The 16,731-nt window shown below is 34.6% G+C and overlaps 3 protein-coding genes and 1 long non-coding RNA gene across 8 annotated transcripts; 2 read left to right on the top strand and 2 right to left on the bottom strand.

The window, feature by feature from the left end:
- The first annotated feature begins 2,196 nt into the window (after positions 1-2,196).
- Positions 2,197-4,156, top strand: LOC132632826 (protein BREAKING OF ASYMMETRY IN THE STOMATAL LINEAGE). Its single transcript, XM_060348926.1, has 5 exons — positions 2,197-2,562; positions 2,795-3,123; positions 3,320-3,439; positions 3,667-3,830; positions 3,961-4,156. The coding sequence occupies exons 1-5, from the start codon at positions 2,475-2,477 to the stop codon at positions 4,088-4,090; spliced, it is 831 nt and encodes a 276-aa protein (XP_060204909.1). The 5' UTR covers positions 2,197-2,474; the 3' UTR covers positions 4,091-4,156.
- Positions 4,157-4,283: 127 nt separating this feature from the next.
- Positions 4,284-8,669, bottom strand: LOC132632825 (protein MICROTUBULE BINDING PROTEIN 2C-like). The gene is made up of 5 exons (XM_060348925.1): positions 8,400-8,669; positions 8,213-8,296; positions 5,321-5,668; positions 4,783-5,001; positions 4,284-4,662 (listed from the first exon to the last, which is right to left on the bottom strand). Exons 1-5 carry the CDS (start codon positions 8,577-8,579, stop codon positions 4,507-4,509), a joined length of 987 nt encoding a protein of 328 aa, XP_060204908.1. The 5' UTR covers positions 8,580-8,669; the 3' UTR covers positions 4,284-4,506.
- A 1,655-nt stretch (positions 8,670-10,324) lies between these two features.
- LOC132632823 (uncharacterized) lies at positions 10,325-13,410 on the top strand. Of its 2 annotated transcripts, none has more exons than XM_060348923.1 (4): positions 10,325-10,443; positions 11,840-12,225; positions 12,883-13,193; positions 13,272-13,410. In XM_060348923.1, exons 2-4 carry the CDS (start codon positions 11,869-11,871, stop codon positions 13,378-13,380), a joined length of 777 nt encoding a protein of 258 aa, XP_060204906.1. In that variant the 5' UTR covers positions 10,325-10,443; positions 11,840-11,868; the 3' UTR covers positions 13,381-13,410. The 2 variants fall into 2 exon arrangements, with proteins under 2 accessions (XP_060204906.1, XP_060204907.1); XM_060348924.1 differs by having other exon boundaries at positions 10,431-10,557.
- Positions 12,075-16,094, bottom strand: LOC132632824 (uncharacterized). Of its 4 annotated transcripts, none has more exons than XR_009579479.1 (4): positions 14,730-16,081; positions 14,136-14,597; positions 12,871-14,034; positions 12,075-12,201 (listed from the first exon to the last, which is right to left on the bottom strand). It is a non-coding gene; the product is annotated as an uncharacterized LOC132632824 (long non-coding RNA). The 4 variants fall into 4 exon arrangements; XR_009579480.1 differs by having other exon boundaries at positions 14,136-15,362; positions 15,449-15,776; XR_009579477.1 differs by having other exon boundaries at positions 14,136-14,401; positions 14,730-15,771.
- Positions 16,095-16,731: the final 637 nt, after the last annotated feature.

The raw sequence follows: 16,731 nt of genomic DNA, 5'->3' as shown, positions 1-16,731 counted from the left end.
GAACATTTTTTTTTCGTATCGGAGCTCTTTACTTTGTTTTTAAATTAGATGGCATTCAATACCTAACTGCAAACAATTACATTGTTTAGTCTCGTTACAAGAGAATTTAAATAAAGGATTAAAATGTTACACATAAAATCAAAATTGGATGGTTAAATAGAGAACTGCTACAATGGGTGTTATGCAACAAAAGCATGCTTACCACAGTGGAATGAATATCGGATCGATAAAGTTCAACACATCCACAAGATAGCAGAGATGCAAATACACTCAATGTCCAAATTAGGTTTCACCAACAAATATCGCAAAAATGCAAATGCACTAAGATGATGTATGATCATATAAGACTGGCAACACTATATGGAATGAATATTGGATCGATAAAGTTCAACACATTCACAAGACAAATATCGCAGAGATGCAAATACACTAAGAGGATATATGAATATCATACAAGATTAGAAATGATTAAAGTTGGGAGAGGATTCAAATACCAATCGCTGCAAGGATAAAGTGAGAAAGGGTTGCTTGAGATTATTTAGTAATGTCCAGTGTCGACCTCTGGATACCGCGGTTTGTAAGTGTATAACCATGGTGAGTGAAGGTGTTAAAAAATGACAGGGTGTACTTAAATCACAAGAAAAAAAGTTATCTTGAATGATCTGAAGTTTATGGGAATCCATGAAGACTTAGCAAAAAAAATATTTTTTAAATGTTAGCATTCTTGTTGTAGGTTTTGTGATTTTAAGAGTACTAGTTTAGTTTATCAAATATTTATAGTTTAGAAAATATACATACACTAATATTGTCTTTTTGTATTGGAATAATATTGGCATACGATGGATTCAAATAAAGTAATGCATGCAGCAAAGATTCATACAACTTATTTTAGATTGAGTCGTACTTATCATTGTATAAAAAGCAAGTTTTGTATTTGGACAAGGAAAAATCAAATAAAAAACAATCAGACATTTATAAATATGAATGATAATCATGTTTTGAGAAATAAAATAAAAATATAAAAAAATTAAATTGCTTGTATTAATAATTCATTAGTGACTATCAAAATTTAAAAACTTATCTACTAGTTTTAAAATAAAAGAGAGGGAATAACCTAAATACTGAACGCACATAATATTAAAATTCCAACTATTAAAAACAGATGTCTTTTTAAATAAATAAAACTTTTATATTCATACTTTAGAAGAATTCAAAATCAAAGTTCAGAATAAGAGGTTAAGCGCTAATGGAAAAAAGAATTTAAATAAACGCAAAAAAGTACATGGAGAAGAGGATTGATAATGTAATAGGCATAGTAGATATTAACCTAATTTGAGCCGAAGAAATTTATTCAAATATAACCGTTAATTCGTTTTGGTCTCAAATTTATGGAGTTGTTTTTTTCAAATAAACGTTAGGTCACAATTCTTTATGTTATGTCTACCATATTGCCAGTAACCACTCTAAGTATAAATGCTGTTGGAGTAGTTGGTCTAGTCTTGTATCTAGAATTCTAGATTGATACTTTATCTGTAAGATTTTTTGTTTTATACGCTTCTTAAGAAATATTAATTAAGGGGATATTTGACTAACTTTATCCTTATTTATGTCTAAGGTATAATTTCTCTCTACTAAAGTTTTATCCTATTTATGTGTCATCTTCATTAATAACAAAATTCTACAAAGGGTAAAATGAAGAAAACATAATTAATTGTGCGTTGAATTTCTAAAATGATAATTATTTTTAGTAACCATGACAAAGAATTTGAAACGGGAGAGTAATAAGAAGGAAAATGGCCAGTAGAAGCTATAGTTGGAGCAACAATTTGATTTCACCCATTCAATATTATAATAAATAGTGTGATACACTTTCATAAATCTTAAATCAGAATGAAAATTTAATGTTAGCAATTTTAAGCTATATACGTAAGAGTGTATTTAAAAATTACGGACCAACAGAAAATTTTACAAATTTAGTAATGGACATTTTCAAAAACAGTATCGTTTGAACATTTGAAAGAGCTCAAAACTCAAACCCTTCGAGAAGTATATACTTCACGAGAATATGGTGATCCAAAAAACGGCCACACGTGTAGCATTAAAAGCACTACATTTTCTTTTCTTTTCTATTTTCCCCTTGGGCTGACAAAGTAAGTTTAGTACTAAAACAGAAAAAAAAAAAAAAAAAAGTGTAGGAATAAAAGTGAGTTGCCATATATATCTCCACGTTTTACTCCCATTATAGCATGTTAAGGAATTATAACCGACTCATTAATCATTATGGGATGGGATAGTAGTATATACAACTGTAATTCTTTCCCCCTCTTCTTGCTTCCATGTCTTCCTCCTTTAATTCCTTTTTCAAATTCAAAAAAGTCCCATAATTCCCTCTCCTTAACATTCTCCCCTTAGCTCTCTTCAAGGAAAAAAAATCAAACTACCCCTTGTCTTGCTCTTTTGATACTTGCATCAGAATGAGCAGTCCATACACAGTAACCAGGCTTGTGAGATGGCGCATTAGAGATTGGGTATCTTGTTTCTATGCTTGCAGGTTCCCCTTAGGTAATCTTTTTCCTATGCTCTTCATTTTTTGGGTTGATTTCTCGGATAGTCACTCAACTAACAGTTATTATCTCAGAAAGTCAACCTTCTTCTTGATTTAAGTTTCCTTCGACAAAAAAAGTGACTTTATGAGATAATAATAACTATTAGTTGAGTAGCGATAGGAGAAATCAACTCCTCGTTTTTTACTATACTTTTTTCTTTTCACTTTAATGATCTAATACATTTGTAGAGGAAGAAAAAGATAAGTTTTGCTCAATGACGCCTGAAAAAACGAGTAGGAAAATGATTTTCGACCCAATGGGTGATAGCAGAAAGAACAGAAAGAAGAAGTTGAACAAGAAAATGGAACACAGAAAAAAAGAAACAGTGAAAGTTTCAGCAGAGAAGGCTGAAGAAGGAGAAAAGGACTCGAATTGGCCTCGGTTCTCAGAAGAGGATTATATAGTGTTTTGCTTCGAAGAAGATGGAGGAATACATATAGTGGAAGATAGAAAGTCGGAAGCATTTCACCAGAAAATTGATCATGCTAACTTAACTTCAAAGCCTGTGTGTAGAAAGGTAATGAATCTTCTCCAGTTCTCCTTTTTGCTTAATTTCCTGTGTGAAAAGGTTACTACTCTTAACTGTAACCAAAATAGTAGTAGTACGAAATAATTCTATTGAGACTAGTAATCTCAAAGCATGCTAGAATAAGTATTATTAATACGACACTTTTTTTAAAATGTTTTCTTTGTTGACTTGTTGAGAAGAACAGCTTAAGTATGTAGAGAATGTACCAGAGGTACTTCCTCAAAGTAAACACGACATGGTCAGTGTAGATGGAGAAAACAGCTATGAGTCAGCTGAAGAACAGATTCCTGTTTCAGAAGATAAGGTAAGTCCGATCTGAAGGCATATTTTGGAACATACATTAGGTGTCTAGTAGGTAACAGTTTCTGTTGAAGCGTTTAAATGAAAATTGAGGACAACTTTAAGGGGTTATTTATGAATTGGGTTCGCTATTTTCTTTCGGTCCACACTTCATTTTAAGATAATCAACAATGTTCTCACTTATTCTCAACTCGCGTTTAGAATTCAGAAATTGCTTCATGTTGTTGGCAGAGTGAGGGGAAAGGGAGCGACGATATGGAAGACGAATGGCCACCGGCTGTGATTAAAGAGATTAGTCACATAGGTGAGGTTAGTGAAAGCAAAACAACTCCATCTGCGGAATCAAGTGACTCTAATTACTCCAATGGTAGCACTGGTTCCTTTGCCTTCCCTGTGTAAGTAGTATCGCCATTTCTTCAAATTACGAAACTCTCCTATTTAACAATTAGTTGTAAGAAAATTTACATTGTGATGTAACTTAAATGGTATTAGCAGAATAAGTAACAATATTGCTAAAATTTGCAGGTTGGGCTGGGAATGGATGGGCAGTCCAGCTCAAATGCCAAAACCTGAAGAAGAAGAAGAAGAAGAAGGCCCACGTTTTGGGAAGCATAAGGCTTGGAGCAGCGTTCGTCATCACTGTTGCAAATTTTGATACATTCTCCTCCCACTTGTTTCCCCTTCCTACTGGATCCATCAAACTCTTTAAGAATATATAGATCGTTCTTTCATTGATCAACATTTTTTCCTTGTTAGTATGTTTTGCTAATTTACAAGCAACAAAACTGAGTAAGGAGAAATAGAACTGAATTACATACAAACACCAATATGTAAATGGGAAGGTCAAGTCAAAGAAACAAAAAAGTAACATCCAACAACACTATTCAGAATTCCAGCACATTACTCACTAATTACACCCAAAAGTAGCAACAGAGAGCTTCTGTATATCGGTAATCAATCGTGGGCATGTTGTTGTACAATTGCTTGAGAAATTTACTGTCAACATAAATTATTTAAACAACATCATCTGCAGAGTAATACAAACGATAGAAGTCCAACTAGAATCCATGTTTATGTTCTCAGAACAAGTGACTGCAGATATAATCTTGCTTTGGCAGCTGCGGAAAAAGATGCTTCATCTTGATTTTCTTTAGCAGCGGCAATTGCTGCAATATAAGCTTCTCTTGCCAACTCTACTTCCTGCATTCCTGTTTCATTTGGTTGACCCTGTACAAAACGAATCTGGGAATTAATATCCAACAAAAACTAGAAGCTGAAAAGATAACTTATCAACAGTGTTACTATGACATTCAAGAAAGCAGGTGTAGAAGGTAATCATTAGCTTACCGTTTCGATGTTCTTGTCACATAAGTAAGGGATAACATCATAATCTTCAGCTAAACCCCTGGAACCATTCTTTGTCAACTTTTGAACAAACAGCATGAAAAATGCTATTTCTCGCTGCACCACCTCTAGATCTTCCTGCAGCTTCTCCACTTTCTTTCTTGAAGTCGTCGCTTCCCATTCTAACTTCTCCACTGCTGCCTGCTTGTCGGCTAGCTTAACCTAAGGAGAGCAAAAAGGAAAACATTAAGTGGGGCTTAAACCCATCAAATTAAGGAGACCATAGACTACATCACTGGAAATCTTAGCACAATCTAGTAGGAATCGATCTAAAAGTGCAGTAATGTGAAAGTGAACTCCTAATTAATCTCTCTTTTCATAGTCTGTCTAACACAGGACCAAAGTTGAGCTAATTGTAATAAGACTAATTGAGTGACATTTAACTGAAACTACACAACGATTTTCTAGAATATCTTGCATCTTTCTCCTTTTCTATTCAGGACTGGGGTGGAGAGGATGTAAGATGACATTAATTATTTACCTTCGCATCAGAGAGTTTCGCTTGAGTCGAATCGAGTAAAGAGTCCTTTTCTGCATATTCCTTTTTCATTACATCTAGTTTAGCATAAATAGAAGCCATTTCATTCTTTGACACCTCTATTTCCTTCAAAAGTTCATCTTTCTCCAATAACTTTTTTTGCATATCCTCCACTTGCTCCCTCAAAGCCTTTAATTCTTCTCTATCTTTTTCTGACAAATATGACCTTGAGGAAAGCATTGAAATGTTCTCAGCAAATCCATCTTGGTCACCGCCAACATTTTTATTTTGGTCCCTATGCTTTTTCGTTGCATTTGATTGAGCTGCGTTCCTTCCTTTTGCTTCAGAAGTCTGCGTCAGTTGTTAATGTTAGCATCTGTAATGGACCAAAACAAACTAATGCTAGTTTGCATGCAATCAAGAGATAAGCCAACAAACTTGCTTTGCATAACAACCTTACAAAGAAGTATATGCAAGCGTTCAGAAGTTAATTTCGCATGCACAACAAATCCAACTGCAATGCTGATACGAGTATCATATTTGGTCAATTCTCAGCTGAAACAAAGTTGACTTCTAATTTATAGTAGCTAGTTGATGGAGATAGCTAGACCTACTAACCTTAGACAAGAAATGGAGCGAGAGGAGGGAAATGGGACATTAAAGGCATTGTTATAGAGTAAGATATTAAATACTTTTGATGCAAACTCTAATTTAGTTTGTTAACATGAAACCTCAAATTTGATTCGTGCTTGCCTGTCATGAATCTGAAGGGTTTCTGGCATTATTGTTCCATACAAATAGTAATTATCCACAAATCAATGTGAGTGAAATTCCAAGAAGGTTTATGTTCTTTATTTTCCAGGCTCTGGTAACATTCACATTGCCAACAGAGTTGGTAACTAGCATTTTGAAACTTGTTTTCCAGCCTCTAATTTATAGCCTAGTTGCAAATCCCAAAAATGGATGACCCCCCAACAATAGAAGCATTCGTTGTAGTAGTCAGGACAAGCTGAAAACCCGGCATAAATATAACAAGCAAGATTTAATATTCAAAAAGAATGCTAACATACTTGATCTGTAAAATAAGCACCCTATATAGTGTATAATAATTTAATTTCTTAGTCTTAGTATACATAATTTAATTTCTTAGTCTTATGAAGAAACTACTCACTAGAAGGAAGCAGCTTTTTACTTGCTACAGTTGCATGAATATATAATGTAAAACTGAGAAATGCGATTTTCAAAAGGATTGTAAGGAGTTGCATAAGCATCATCCCATTTGTGGTTACTTTATTGACTTTCTATGTTTTGCTGGATTGAGATGTCTACTGTCTCCAAACAGATTTCTCCGTCCAGATATGACAAAGAAGATTTCAGATGAACTCAAATCGTTTGTCGAAATACTAATCTTGACTTCTAAGAACTGTATCAGATATATGTTTCACTGACTAGATTGTTTGCAATGTCCTGTGAGGTACTCGGAAGAGATCCTTTGGCGCCTCTTCTATCTACATTACTTTCCCAAACCCACCAGAAAAAAGAAAACGTGTGAATTTATCTTATACCAGTGCAATTCCTCCATGTCTGCATTATCATTATTCGTCATAATTAGTCTGGGGTGGCAGGAATGTAGGGTGGTGAATGTAGTAGAAAAGCCCAAGTACTTGCAGTTTTCATGTGCCATTCTACTGCTATCTTGTTTAACCCAATTTATATTCTTGAAAGAGTCTTTCTAAAGACTTGACTGACTTTCTCAAGCCAATTCTCTGGTAAACTTATGTATGTTATTTGTTTTTCTCTGCCTTGAAGAAACATTGAACTCATATTGCTAAATTCAATAGAATCCAACAGAAGATGCTCTGAAGTTTGATTTCTGGAGCAGATCTGAACCTGCCGGAAGCACTGATTGCAAAGGCAACATTTCCAACATCTCTAGTACCCCATCTCTAGCTTTCTTTCTGTTTGAGAGACCTCCCAGTAGAAATGCTTAGTTCTCATCAAGTGGGAAGAACCAAGCACAGGATTAGCCTTCAGTAACTCAGGACAAAACCAAAATTGGGATGGGCTAAGGATCCAATAAAAGTTAGTATCTTGTTAAATGCAGAGACTTTGACTTTCAAAGAGTCTATCACCGTGAGAAAACAGCACAGTACCATAATACAAAAGGTGCCATGTGATCAAGAATAAATCTGGATCTCTATTGCTGTCAAGTTGGAAAATAATTTGGCGAAAGTACTTTTAACTATATTTAAATAGACATTCAATCACCAGTTCAAGGAGAATTAAGTGAAAACTGGGAGTGAGACTTAAACCAAACTGAAATTTGGGAACCAAACTGAAAGTTTGGTTTAGACTGCTTATTCGATTTAAAGCAAACTGCACCCTGCTTTAAACTTTGAAGCTACTGAAAAGATGTCAGTTAAGTAAAGACACATCACAAAATGTGTTCAGTACAGAATTTGAGGCAGTCGTTGGAAAAATGGATAAAGTAGTTAGTATTATTTCCTTTTCTGGTATGATGCTATTATCATACTACAACATTTGACTTAGAACCCCTATAAGCCATAATTTTTTTAGGTTAGCATCTCTTTGCAATTACAGTCCAAGGTCAGTCAAAATTCAGTCTGCCAGGACTTTACTCAGGAAGGTAAAGCATTAATTAACTTTCATCAACTCGAGCATCATAACGTTGTAGTAAATGGAGAAGGAAAATCTTCTCCAAGAAAGGAAGAGTTTTCAGGCAACTGGGGTTTATTAACCATTGCTTCTATTTACATACAAACATTAAAAATAGGAAATTTACACACGAAAGACTGTTCTTACCAAGCAAGTTAAACTTGATCTAGCCAATAATTAAGACAAATCACAGTAGAATTCAGACTGAAAATATCATACCTTCTTGTATAGAGACTCTCTTGAAGGCGTTTTGGTGTAGGTCATTGATCCCCTTCTAGTAAATGAAGACTTCGCCTTTCGATCCTGTCAAAAAAAAAAAAACACACATCAAAATTTACTTTGCTCGTTCGGTAATTTTTAAATAGAAATTCAACAAAAAAGGTTTAAGTGAGAAAATAATAATTACAATGAGGGATTGAACAAGAGGGACGATCTCAACGAGGTCATTGAAGAGCATTCGGTCAACTGTTCGGTCAACAGTTGAATTAGAGAGAGATGAATCAGTTCGCCGGAGAGTAGGTGACACGTCAGCTCCGGCACTGAAACCACCGGCATTGTTGTCCGACAACTGTTGTGGCTCATACATTGTTGAAGAGATTTGTCGATTTTTGAGACTATTGATTGAAATTTGAAATGCCTTTGATTATGCTAAGACTTTAAAAAGAAAGAAATATTCACTTCTTTTTCAAAAATAGTTCCATTTCAACCTGCTTTAAGGGACGTTACAACTAAAAAGAAAGGTTAATTCCGAAAGTACCCATGGATTTCTAACTAATTACGGCTTAATCTCTCTAACAGATGCCGGCCGGCCTAATTTTAAATGCTAATTTTGCCCTTAACAAATCATTTAAATGATTTTAAAAGGATAGAAAATTGATGGATCAGCATTTGCAAATAGGTAAATGCAAAACATGTTGTTATTAATACCACTAAAAGGGTACTTAATTAGGCTAAACTTTTCGAGGGTACTTAATTAAGCTAACTTTTTAATTTATTCTCGACGGCTTCTTAATGTAGGCTCTACTTGTACCTATCTTAGCTGCTATTTTTCAGCTTTAATAAATTTACTTGGAAGTCTAGAATTTAGGAGAATAAAGTTGCTAGATATAGGATGCAGTGTTGGTTAAAAAAATAAATGAAAGCGAGTTAAACTTCCGTGTGTAATAAAAGATGCATGTTCATAGGCCATAGCAACTCTAATTCACTATCTCAAAAAAATGAAAGGATATGGAGTATTAGTAGTGCAAAAATCTTTTATTATCAATGTGTATAGCATAAATCTAAGACCATCACTCACTTCTTACAAATTTATTTCATATCTTTTTTCATTTTGAGACATCTCAATATTTAATACAATTTCATTATTCGTATTATGTGACTTTAATCCTTCTTAGATAAAAAGGTGATTTTTCCTAAAAAAAAAAAATTGAACCCTCGAGCATTCAAATCTTCATTTTTCAGTTTTTCACCTAATTTACTAGCGTTGTACAGTTTATGTAGTTTATGTCAGCGACTTCTTGCTTTCTAGTCGGAGTTTATCGGGCATAAAGTGGTCCTTGAAGATTAAAGTGAGACTAAGCAAAATCTAACAAGCTATCAACAAGATAGAAGATAGGACATAAGGTGAAACTCTTGAGGAGATATATATATCTCAATCTCCTTTTTTTAGGCTAATGCTCAACCAAATATGTCCTGACCGTCGACTTTACAAACTTGAATAGTTTTAACGAGATGACTCTATATTAATATTATTTTACTTATTTCTCTTTCACAACCAATAATATATATCATATAAGTCAAATTAACTGACATCGATGATATGTTCAATCAAACACAGTATCACAGAAATTGTTAAATTTATTAAAAAAAGATACACGTATGAACAACCTTATATCATGGCATTTGATCACATATTATTTTCCGTTTGCTTATTTAGTACTACATAATTTACTTAATAAAATTTGATTTCTTGACATTACTATTTAGATTGAATTAATCTCGCCAATTAGTTGTCCCTTGAGACATGATAGTGTTGCTAATTGATGTGAACATGACCAAATATCTGGTCCCTAGTACGCCAAACCAAAGACCCCTACGACAATAATACGAGTACTATATTTGAGTCAAATATTAATTCTATGATAAAAAGGTTGCAGTTCTAACTAACAAAAACTGCTTTCGTCGGCTATTAATTTAAGCATTCCCCACGCAAAGAATTCTCCAAAGCTGAAAGTGAGGGATTTCCTACTAATACAAAATTAAGGAAAATTAAAAGTAACCTTTAATTTGATTATAGTAACAAAGTGCATCAATAGCACCAAATAAGGAAGGGACAAATACCGCTCATGGATTTGCCTTGAGAATTCCCTATAAATGCACCTTCTTTCTTCCTAATATGTGTATATTAAGAATTGGAATATCTTGTCTATGCAGACCAAGAAAATTAACAAGTGAGTTTTAGCTTTGCTTCTTGCACAGAATTACATTTTTTGTTCACTCTTCTTTGTGATATCTTCTCCACCAACTCATGACTTTCTCTATATGTTAATTATGGCTGTTTGCAGGTTAGAATCAGTTGTTGATTAAAAGAAGATACTTTACTTCATTATTCAAATGTTCATTTTCCTTGTTTAAATAAATTATCTTAGTAGTAGTTACACTTGTTCGATGAGGGGGGGACTCTAGTTTTTGTTTATTTCTGGCCATTTGAATAATTTGTTGTCATGAAAAAATATGTATTAGGAGATGTAGTTGTGAAAGTATAGTTTTTGTTGAACAATCATTTCCGGAAATGCCGACAAGCTTGTGTTAATTAAATATCTGCAAATGCTGCATGAATATTTTGATCATTGTGAGGTCTTCAATCCAATCGTCTGCCTTTACCTAACTGGCACAAAATAAGAAACAGTTGAGACCTTGTAATCTGAGGTCATCTACTCTTCCTCATTAGTTGGCTCTCCACTTTCACTGGTTTGGTTAGATGCTTGGCTTGTTTATTGTTATATCATTTTTTTCTTCTCTTTGCAATTCAATACTTCTCCATGCCTTTCTTTTGTAATCTTTAATCTTTGTTGCTTCCATTCTTGGCTTCTTGGCGGTAGGAAATGTTTGAATTTAGTGAATTTATTTATGTGCAAATTGGTGAAGCTCTATTTCTTGGACATAATATTTTTCCATGAAAATGTAAGTCACTTTCTGGTTATGCAGATATGGCATAAGCCCTCATGTATGTCACCTACGATCTATGTAATAACATGGAATTTGTTTGTTAACGCTGAGTAGTCACTGATTTTGAAATCTACCTTCTGGTCTTCACAAGTCCGTCTCACTAGTGTTCTCCTTTCGATCAACTCCTTGCTTCTTGTTAACTTTTGGTCTATATGATGGAGTCTAGGATGGGTGTAAGACTCTGATCTTCCTGTAAAAATATGCTGATGTTCTGTGACCCTGATTTTCCTTTCCCTTCCTAAGGCATAACTGGAAAGACGTTGCTTGTCATTATCATGTCCATCTCAGAAAAAGAATATGTCCTATGAAGCAATAAAGTTTGAACCTTTATGCCTAAAATTATCTTGAAATACCACAAAAGAGTTGGTGAGTTTCGCGTAATAATAGGTGCCATATGATGAGCTCTTTTCTGTAATTTTCCCTTAAAGTGTCCACCACTTATGGACCTCAGTCTTCCCTCAACTTTTATTGATTGTAAGGGCAGTATGTGCACAGTATGTTAAAGATCTAAAATCACATTCAATATAATTCAAGCTTTTTCTATGTATGATACTGTAGTTCTTTCATGTAAATGCTGTTATATATGCTAGAACATGACAGTTCTTTTATCCACTGCAGAGAAAGATGTAATGTAAAATCTGAATTATATGGAGTGCAAACCACCCGAATTAGTTGTTTTTCTTCGAGACAGCAATCATCAAGTTTTCAAGGACATTTGTATGGATGGGGAAGAATGTTCTGTGCAAAATTGTGAGTTGAACCACCGTAATATTTATTACATGCTCAAGTATGAACTGGACAATAGTGCAGAAGTAGAGTACAACGTTTCTGATTCCAAGCCTGAATCGTATGAGGGCATTGTTAAGCAGTTTGACGACGACTCTAAGAAGCTATTGATGGAATCTAAAGCTGCTACTGAGATTGCTGATGCCATTTCCTTTAGCCATGATTTTCCAAAACGGCCGAGTTTGGACAGAGAGCTGGTTGATCAAAAAGAGAATCAGGTATATTCTCTATGCTTAGCAGTTGTTGACTTGTTCTATTTCAGTTTTTTTCTTTTTGGGTTTGATAGTCTCTATAAATTCTTGAGGTCACTTCCTAACCAAACAAATGGAAAGAGGAAGCAGGAACTCAAAATGTGCAAAGCTAGGCCTTATAAAACGTGTAAAACTGAGAATTATTAGAAAGTGGGAATCATGCAATCTGCCAGATGTTTCTCAAAGTGGTACTAATAATGCTACTCTTTGTTGTTCTTAGTGTAGATTTTTATACTTCTTTCTTCTTCTTTCAGTTTATCCCTTTGCTTCCGAACTATTCAGATAAAATTCTACGAGTTACAGGCATCTTTACTGTGCATTGTAAATACCAAAAAATTCTTATTATAGCACAATTACCATTGACAAAATTTACTCACTCTTTAACCTCTTTTAGTTTGTTGGAACTCGAAAGGCCAACTAGTTCATCTAATTTAATTCTTAAGTTTCCTTCAAAGAACCCTTGAACGGATTATAAAACACTCATCTTTGCAGTTAAGTAAATAGCATGAATTATTTAATGTACCAACGAAACCTTTGAAAGTCTATTTTTATGATTTATGCGTTGGTAAAGAGTGTAAAGAAAGAAACGACGGATCAGACATATTTTCTTACCTCTTTTTATAGGATAAAGAGATGAAACCAGTCTCAATGGCCTCTGAGTTCGTCTCCAAGGAAGCATGTTGTGACAAAAATAGTGTAGCAGATTCAATTTCTAGAGAAGGATCAGTACCAAATACAAAGGCAGAAAACAGCACAAGCATTGAATATGGAACGCCAAGAAGTTTAGCATCACTGTTTGCGAGTCAGAACACTGAAAAGCTTCCAGATCATGAAGACTCGAATCTTGTAGCGGTCTCAGCAACGAAGCAATGTCATGATAACATCTCTGTTCGGTCGAGTAGCACCAACAGCACAAAATCTTTTGCATTTCCTGTGTAAGTTTCTGCTAAACTACTTCTCACAATTGATTCTCAATCTCATATGTTTACTGAGGTTAAGTTTTTATCAAACAGACTAACCACAGAGTGGGCCGGCAGCCCTGCCAAGATGGTGGAGGCTGATAAGAGAGATTTTAAAAGGCGAAATTATCACTGGAGAATGTGCTTTGATTTCTGCAAATAATAAATTTCAGAGTTGAGCTGTATAGCGGTTTCTGCAACTTGTTTTTGCCATCACTCTTCATGGTATATAGACCATAGATAACATTTTGAAATTTTGTTCTGGGCAATACATGCTTTCCCATCTTCCGGTCAAATCTTTTTTACACATCACACCTACCTAGCACACGTTTATCAATCGTCCTGAAAAACACATGACCTTGACGCCTTTCTTCCATCAAATTTGGCCATAGTACTTCTTTCGTTTTAGAACACTTAATCAAGTTATTATGCAGATAGACCTCCATGGTAGATAAATCACAATATTGAAGATCCAGAAAAGAATAAACGCAAAAGTTTGTTGGGAGTGTTCTCTTCCAAGTTACTTTGATAGGTGTTTTAGCTCATACATCAACGCTGCAACCATAGTTCCATTGCAGATATCTAATAACTTGGACATCATATTGCAATCACCACGTGTAAGGTAAATTAAATCACGGATTGAATATAACTCTTCTCAAATTCAAAAAATCCATCCCCAGGAACAAAATAGATGGACCATATCAGATCCAACTTCCTTAGGAAAAACAAAATCTGAAGTCTATAGGGAGGGCGAAAAAAGTAAAACTCCATCATGATTCATCACTCACTTCCATCACCTCAATGCAGTAACAAATTCCTGTCACAAAGGCAGCAGATGATTTTAAAAAAAAAACAGCAAATAAACATGCACGATAATCCAGTAGAAACAAAAACACGAGCATTGTGTAATTTACTTACATATTTTGTTGAAAGCCCACAATATCGCAGCTCTGAACGTACTGGTTAATTGGTTCTACTGTCAGATGATTCTCAACGAGATCATCAACAGACACCAAGTCATCCACAATGGTAAGCATGATTTGCAGTTTCTTTATACCATATCCAACTGGGACAAGTTTTGCTGCAATGAAATGCCACAGTCGGCAGCAGGAGGAGTTGAAACTGCCTCGGTGATAGGAGGAGAACCCTCTACCTAAACACCAGAGCCTTCTCCAGATACACCACTGCAAGCAGTGGCGGACGTAGATAGAGCCGAGGGGGTTCATCCGAACCCCCTTCGGCGAAAAATTACACTGTATATATAAGGTGAAAATTATTTTTTATGTATATATAGTAGACGTTGAACCCCCTTAGCTTCTTCATTTATGGCTTCTTTATATTTTTGAACCCCCTTGACATAAATCTTGGCTCCGCCACTGACTGCAAGACACGGTATTCACTACGACATGACCAGCTAATTACCAAATTTTCATGTATCACAAAATTGAAAAGAGAATATATTACTCCAGAGATTGCAAGAAACAAAATAATACGCAGAGCTGTGGAACTTACGAGATTCTCAAAAGCACATCAATGTGAGGTGAGTAATGGCTCAAAGTGAGGCTGATGGGCTGGTGTAGTGACCATATCCTTAGCTGGGTAATATGGAACCTCGCCCCATGGGCACATTAGGCAGTGGCTGGTACTGTGCCGGTGGTGTATAGTCTGGATCAAATGTCAACCTTGTCCCCTGGGCGGCAGCATTCATAGACTCCACCGAAATGTTGCTCATCTGCTCTGCCAATAACCGAACGCTGGATACTCGGACTCTCTTGATTCGGGCCCTCATTACTACACTTCTTGAGAGATGGCGTCCAGAGACACATACATTCATGCGTACGGGCGAGGACACCATCACATTGCACATGTATCTGGCTGCAATCTCTAAAGAAGTGCAAGATTGGACCAGTTTCTGGGTGAAATTTTTCTTCCACTCACAAAACTTCAAATTTTTCCAAGGAAAATGCATGTCCAAACACAACTTCAAGTTCCAAAAACTATCTTTCAACACAACTTCAAAAACTCTTTTTATCAATCAAGTTTCACAAAATCTATTGACCAAAAATGCTAAGTACGATTATATAAGACAAGAATGGTACTTTACAATTACGGGAGGTAAGAATTTTTTCTTCTTATTATTATTACCTGTAAGTTCACATCCCAAATCATCCATCATATGAAACAGAAACAATAATGTAAAATTTTGAGAAAGAGAGCGAGAGAACACTAACCAGGATCCGCCGATTAGGGAAACTGCTATGCTGTAGAGCCGAAGCTTAACCACGCAGGGCTTTCAAAATGTTTTTAAAGTGGCGTGAGGGGCTTGATGTTATGCAATTTGTGGGCGAGTTTACAACACAAATACCGACTTTTTAGGATAGGAGTTGCACTTATTAGCCGAATTTTACACAAACTAGTATAAGTACCCGCGCGATGCGCGGATCGTTTAAAAAAAAGAGGGGAGAGATAAGAGAAATAGATATATATGAACCATGTAATAACAAAATTAATTTCAAAAAGAGGGGAGAGATAAGAGAAATAGATATATATGAACCATGTAATAACAAAATTAATTTCTTCTCCATCTCTGACCCATTTCAACTCAATAAAACACAGACAGTAAATAAAGATAAACTTGACAAAAGTAATCAGTCATGAAAAATCTACAGATGCATTATCACTTTTGGTTTATCAAAATTTAAAGGAGTACTGTTTGTTTATGTGTCCCCTTTCAACTACATAGCTGTTATGTGAGAATGTGGTTTGGATCAATTCTCTCCTCATTTTTCCTTTCTTCTCCCATATATGAATAATAAACATTTAAGAAAAAAGTTATTTCTTCAGGAAACTTTAGTTTTTCAATTTCTCTGGTGGGACTCCTCTTCCTAACCTTCTTTTGGAACTCTTGTGACCAAAATTTTCACATAGGCAATCAATTGATGATTTCAAGATAAAGAATCAAGTGATATTGCCGTAACATGATCAAATTTTAAGGCAAAATTTTAAAGAACAAAAAACCTCATAAAAGAAAATAATGGATAATTGATAGTAATACTCATTGGAATCATTCAATAATTACACTTAAAGATAAAGTATTTCTTTTGAGGTCAAATTGTACCTTAATATTTTTTCATATGAATTTCCAGAATAATAAAATTATATATAAGAAATTTTGTGTGATTATATAACTTTAATAATAGAAAAATAAAGTTATCTTTAAATGACTTATCTTTTGAAAATAAAATACTCATGCGGATTGGCTGATCTATTGATTGTCAATTGAAAACTTCATTGGGTATATATCTTATAATATGAAGATACTTAAAATGAAAAGTTAAAAGTGCAAAAATAGAAGAAAAATATAGATATCAAACCTGTCCTCTTTTAGCTTTTAGTAATTAGCAATTATCCAATTTTGGTATCGGGTGCTATTACATAGAGGAACTTATTCCTCCAATAGACCAACATATAAAAGATTACAATATCAAATATACATAACATATACGTTGCTAAA

The sequence above is a fragment of the Lycium barbarum genome, chromosome 3 (genome assembly GCF_019175385.1).
Source record: "Lycium barbarum isolate Lr01 chromosome 3, ASM1917538v2, whole genome shotgun sequence".
Lineage (NCBI taxonomy): Eukaryota > Viridiplantae > Streptophyta > Magnoliopsida > Solanales > Solanaceae > Lycium > Lycium barbarum.
The sequence above is the reverse complement of the archived record's forward strand: the minus strand, read 5'-3'. Positions and strand labels throughout refer to the sequence as shown.

Bases quoted from the DNA above. Each gene is read 5' to 3' on its own strand.
- LOC132632826 (XM_060348926.1), top strand. From the start codon at position 2,475: ATGAGCAGTCCATACACAGTAACCAGGCTTGTGAGATGGCGCATTAGA. The intron at 2,563-2,794 runs GTAATCTTTTTC...ATACATTTGTAG, and splicing joins TGCTTGCAGGTTCCCCTTAG to AGGAAGAAAAAGATAAGTTT. The intron at 3,440-3,666 runs GTAAGTCCGATC...TGTTGTTGGCAG, and splicing joins TTCCTGTTTCAGAAGATAAG to AGTGAGGGGAAAGGGAGCGA.
- LOC132632825 (XM_060348925.1), bottom strand. From the start codon at position 8,579: ATGTATGAGCCACAACAGTTGTCGGACAACAATGCCGGTGGTTTCAGT. The intron at 5,002-5,320 runs GTAAATAATTAA...TGCTCTCCTTAG, and splicing joins CGAAACTCTCTGATGCGAAG to GTTAAGCTAGCCGACAAGCA. The intron at 4,663-4,782 runs GTAAGCTAATGA...CGTTTTGTACAG, and splicing joins GTGACAAGAACATCGAAACG to GGTCAACCAAATGAAACAGG.
- LOC132632823 (XM_060348923.1), top strand. From the start codon at position 11,869: ATGGAGTGCAAACCACCCGAATTAGTTGTTTTTCTTCGAGACAGCAAT. The intron at 12,226-12,882 runs GTATATTCTCTA...CTCTTTTTATAG, and splicing joins TTGATCAAAAAGAGAATCAG to GATAAAGAGATGAAACCAGT. The intron at 13,194-13,271 runs GTAAGTTTCTGC...TTTATCAAACAG, and splicing joins AAATCTTTTGCATTTCCTGT to ACTAACCACAGAGTGGGCCG.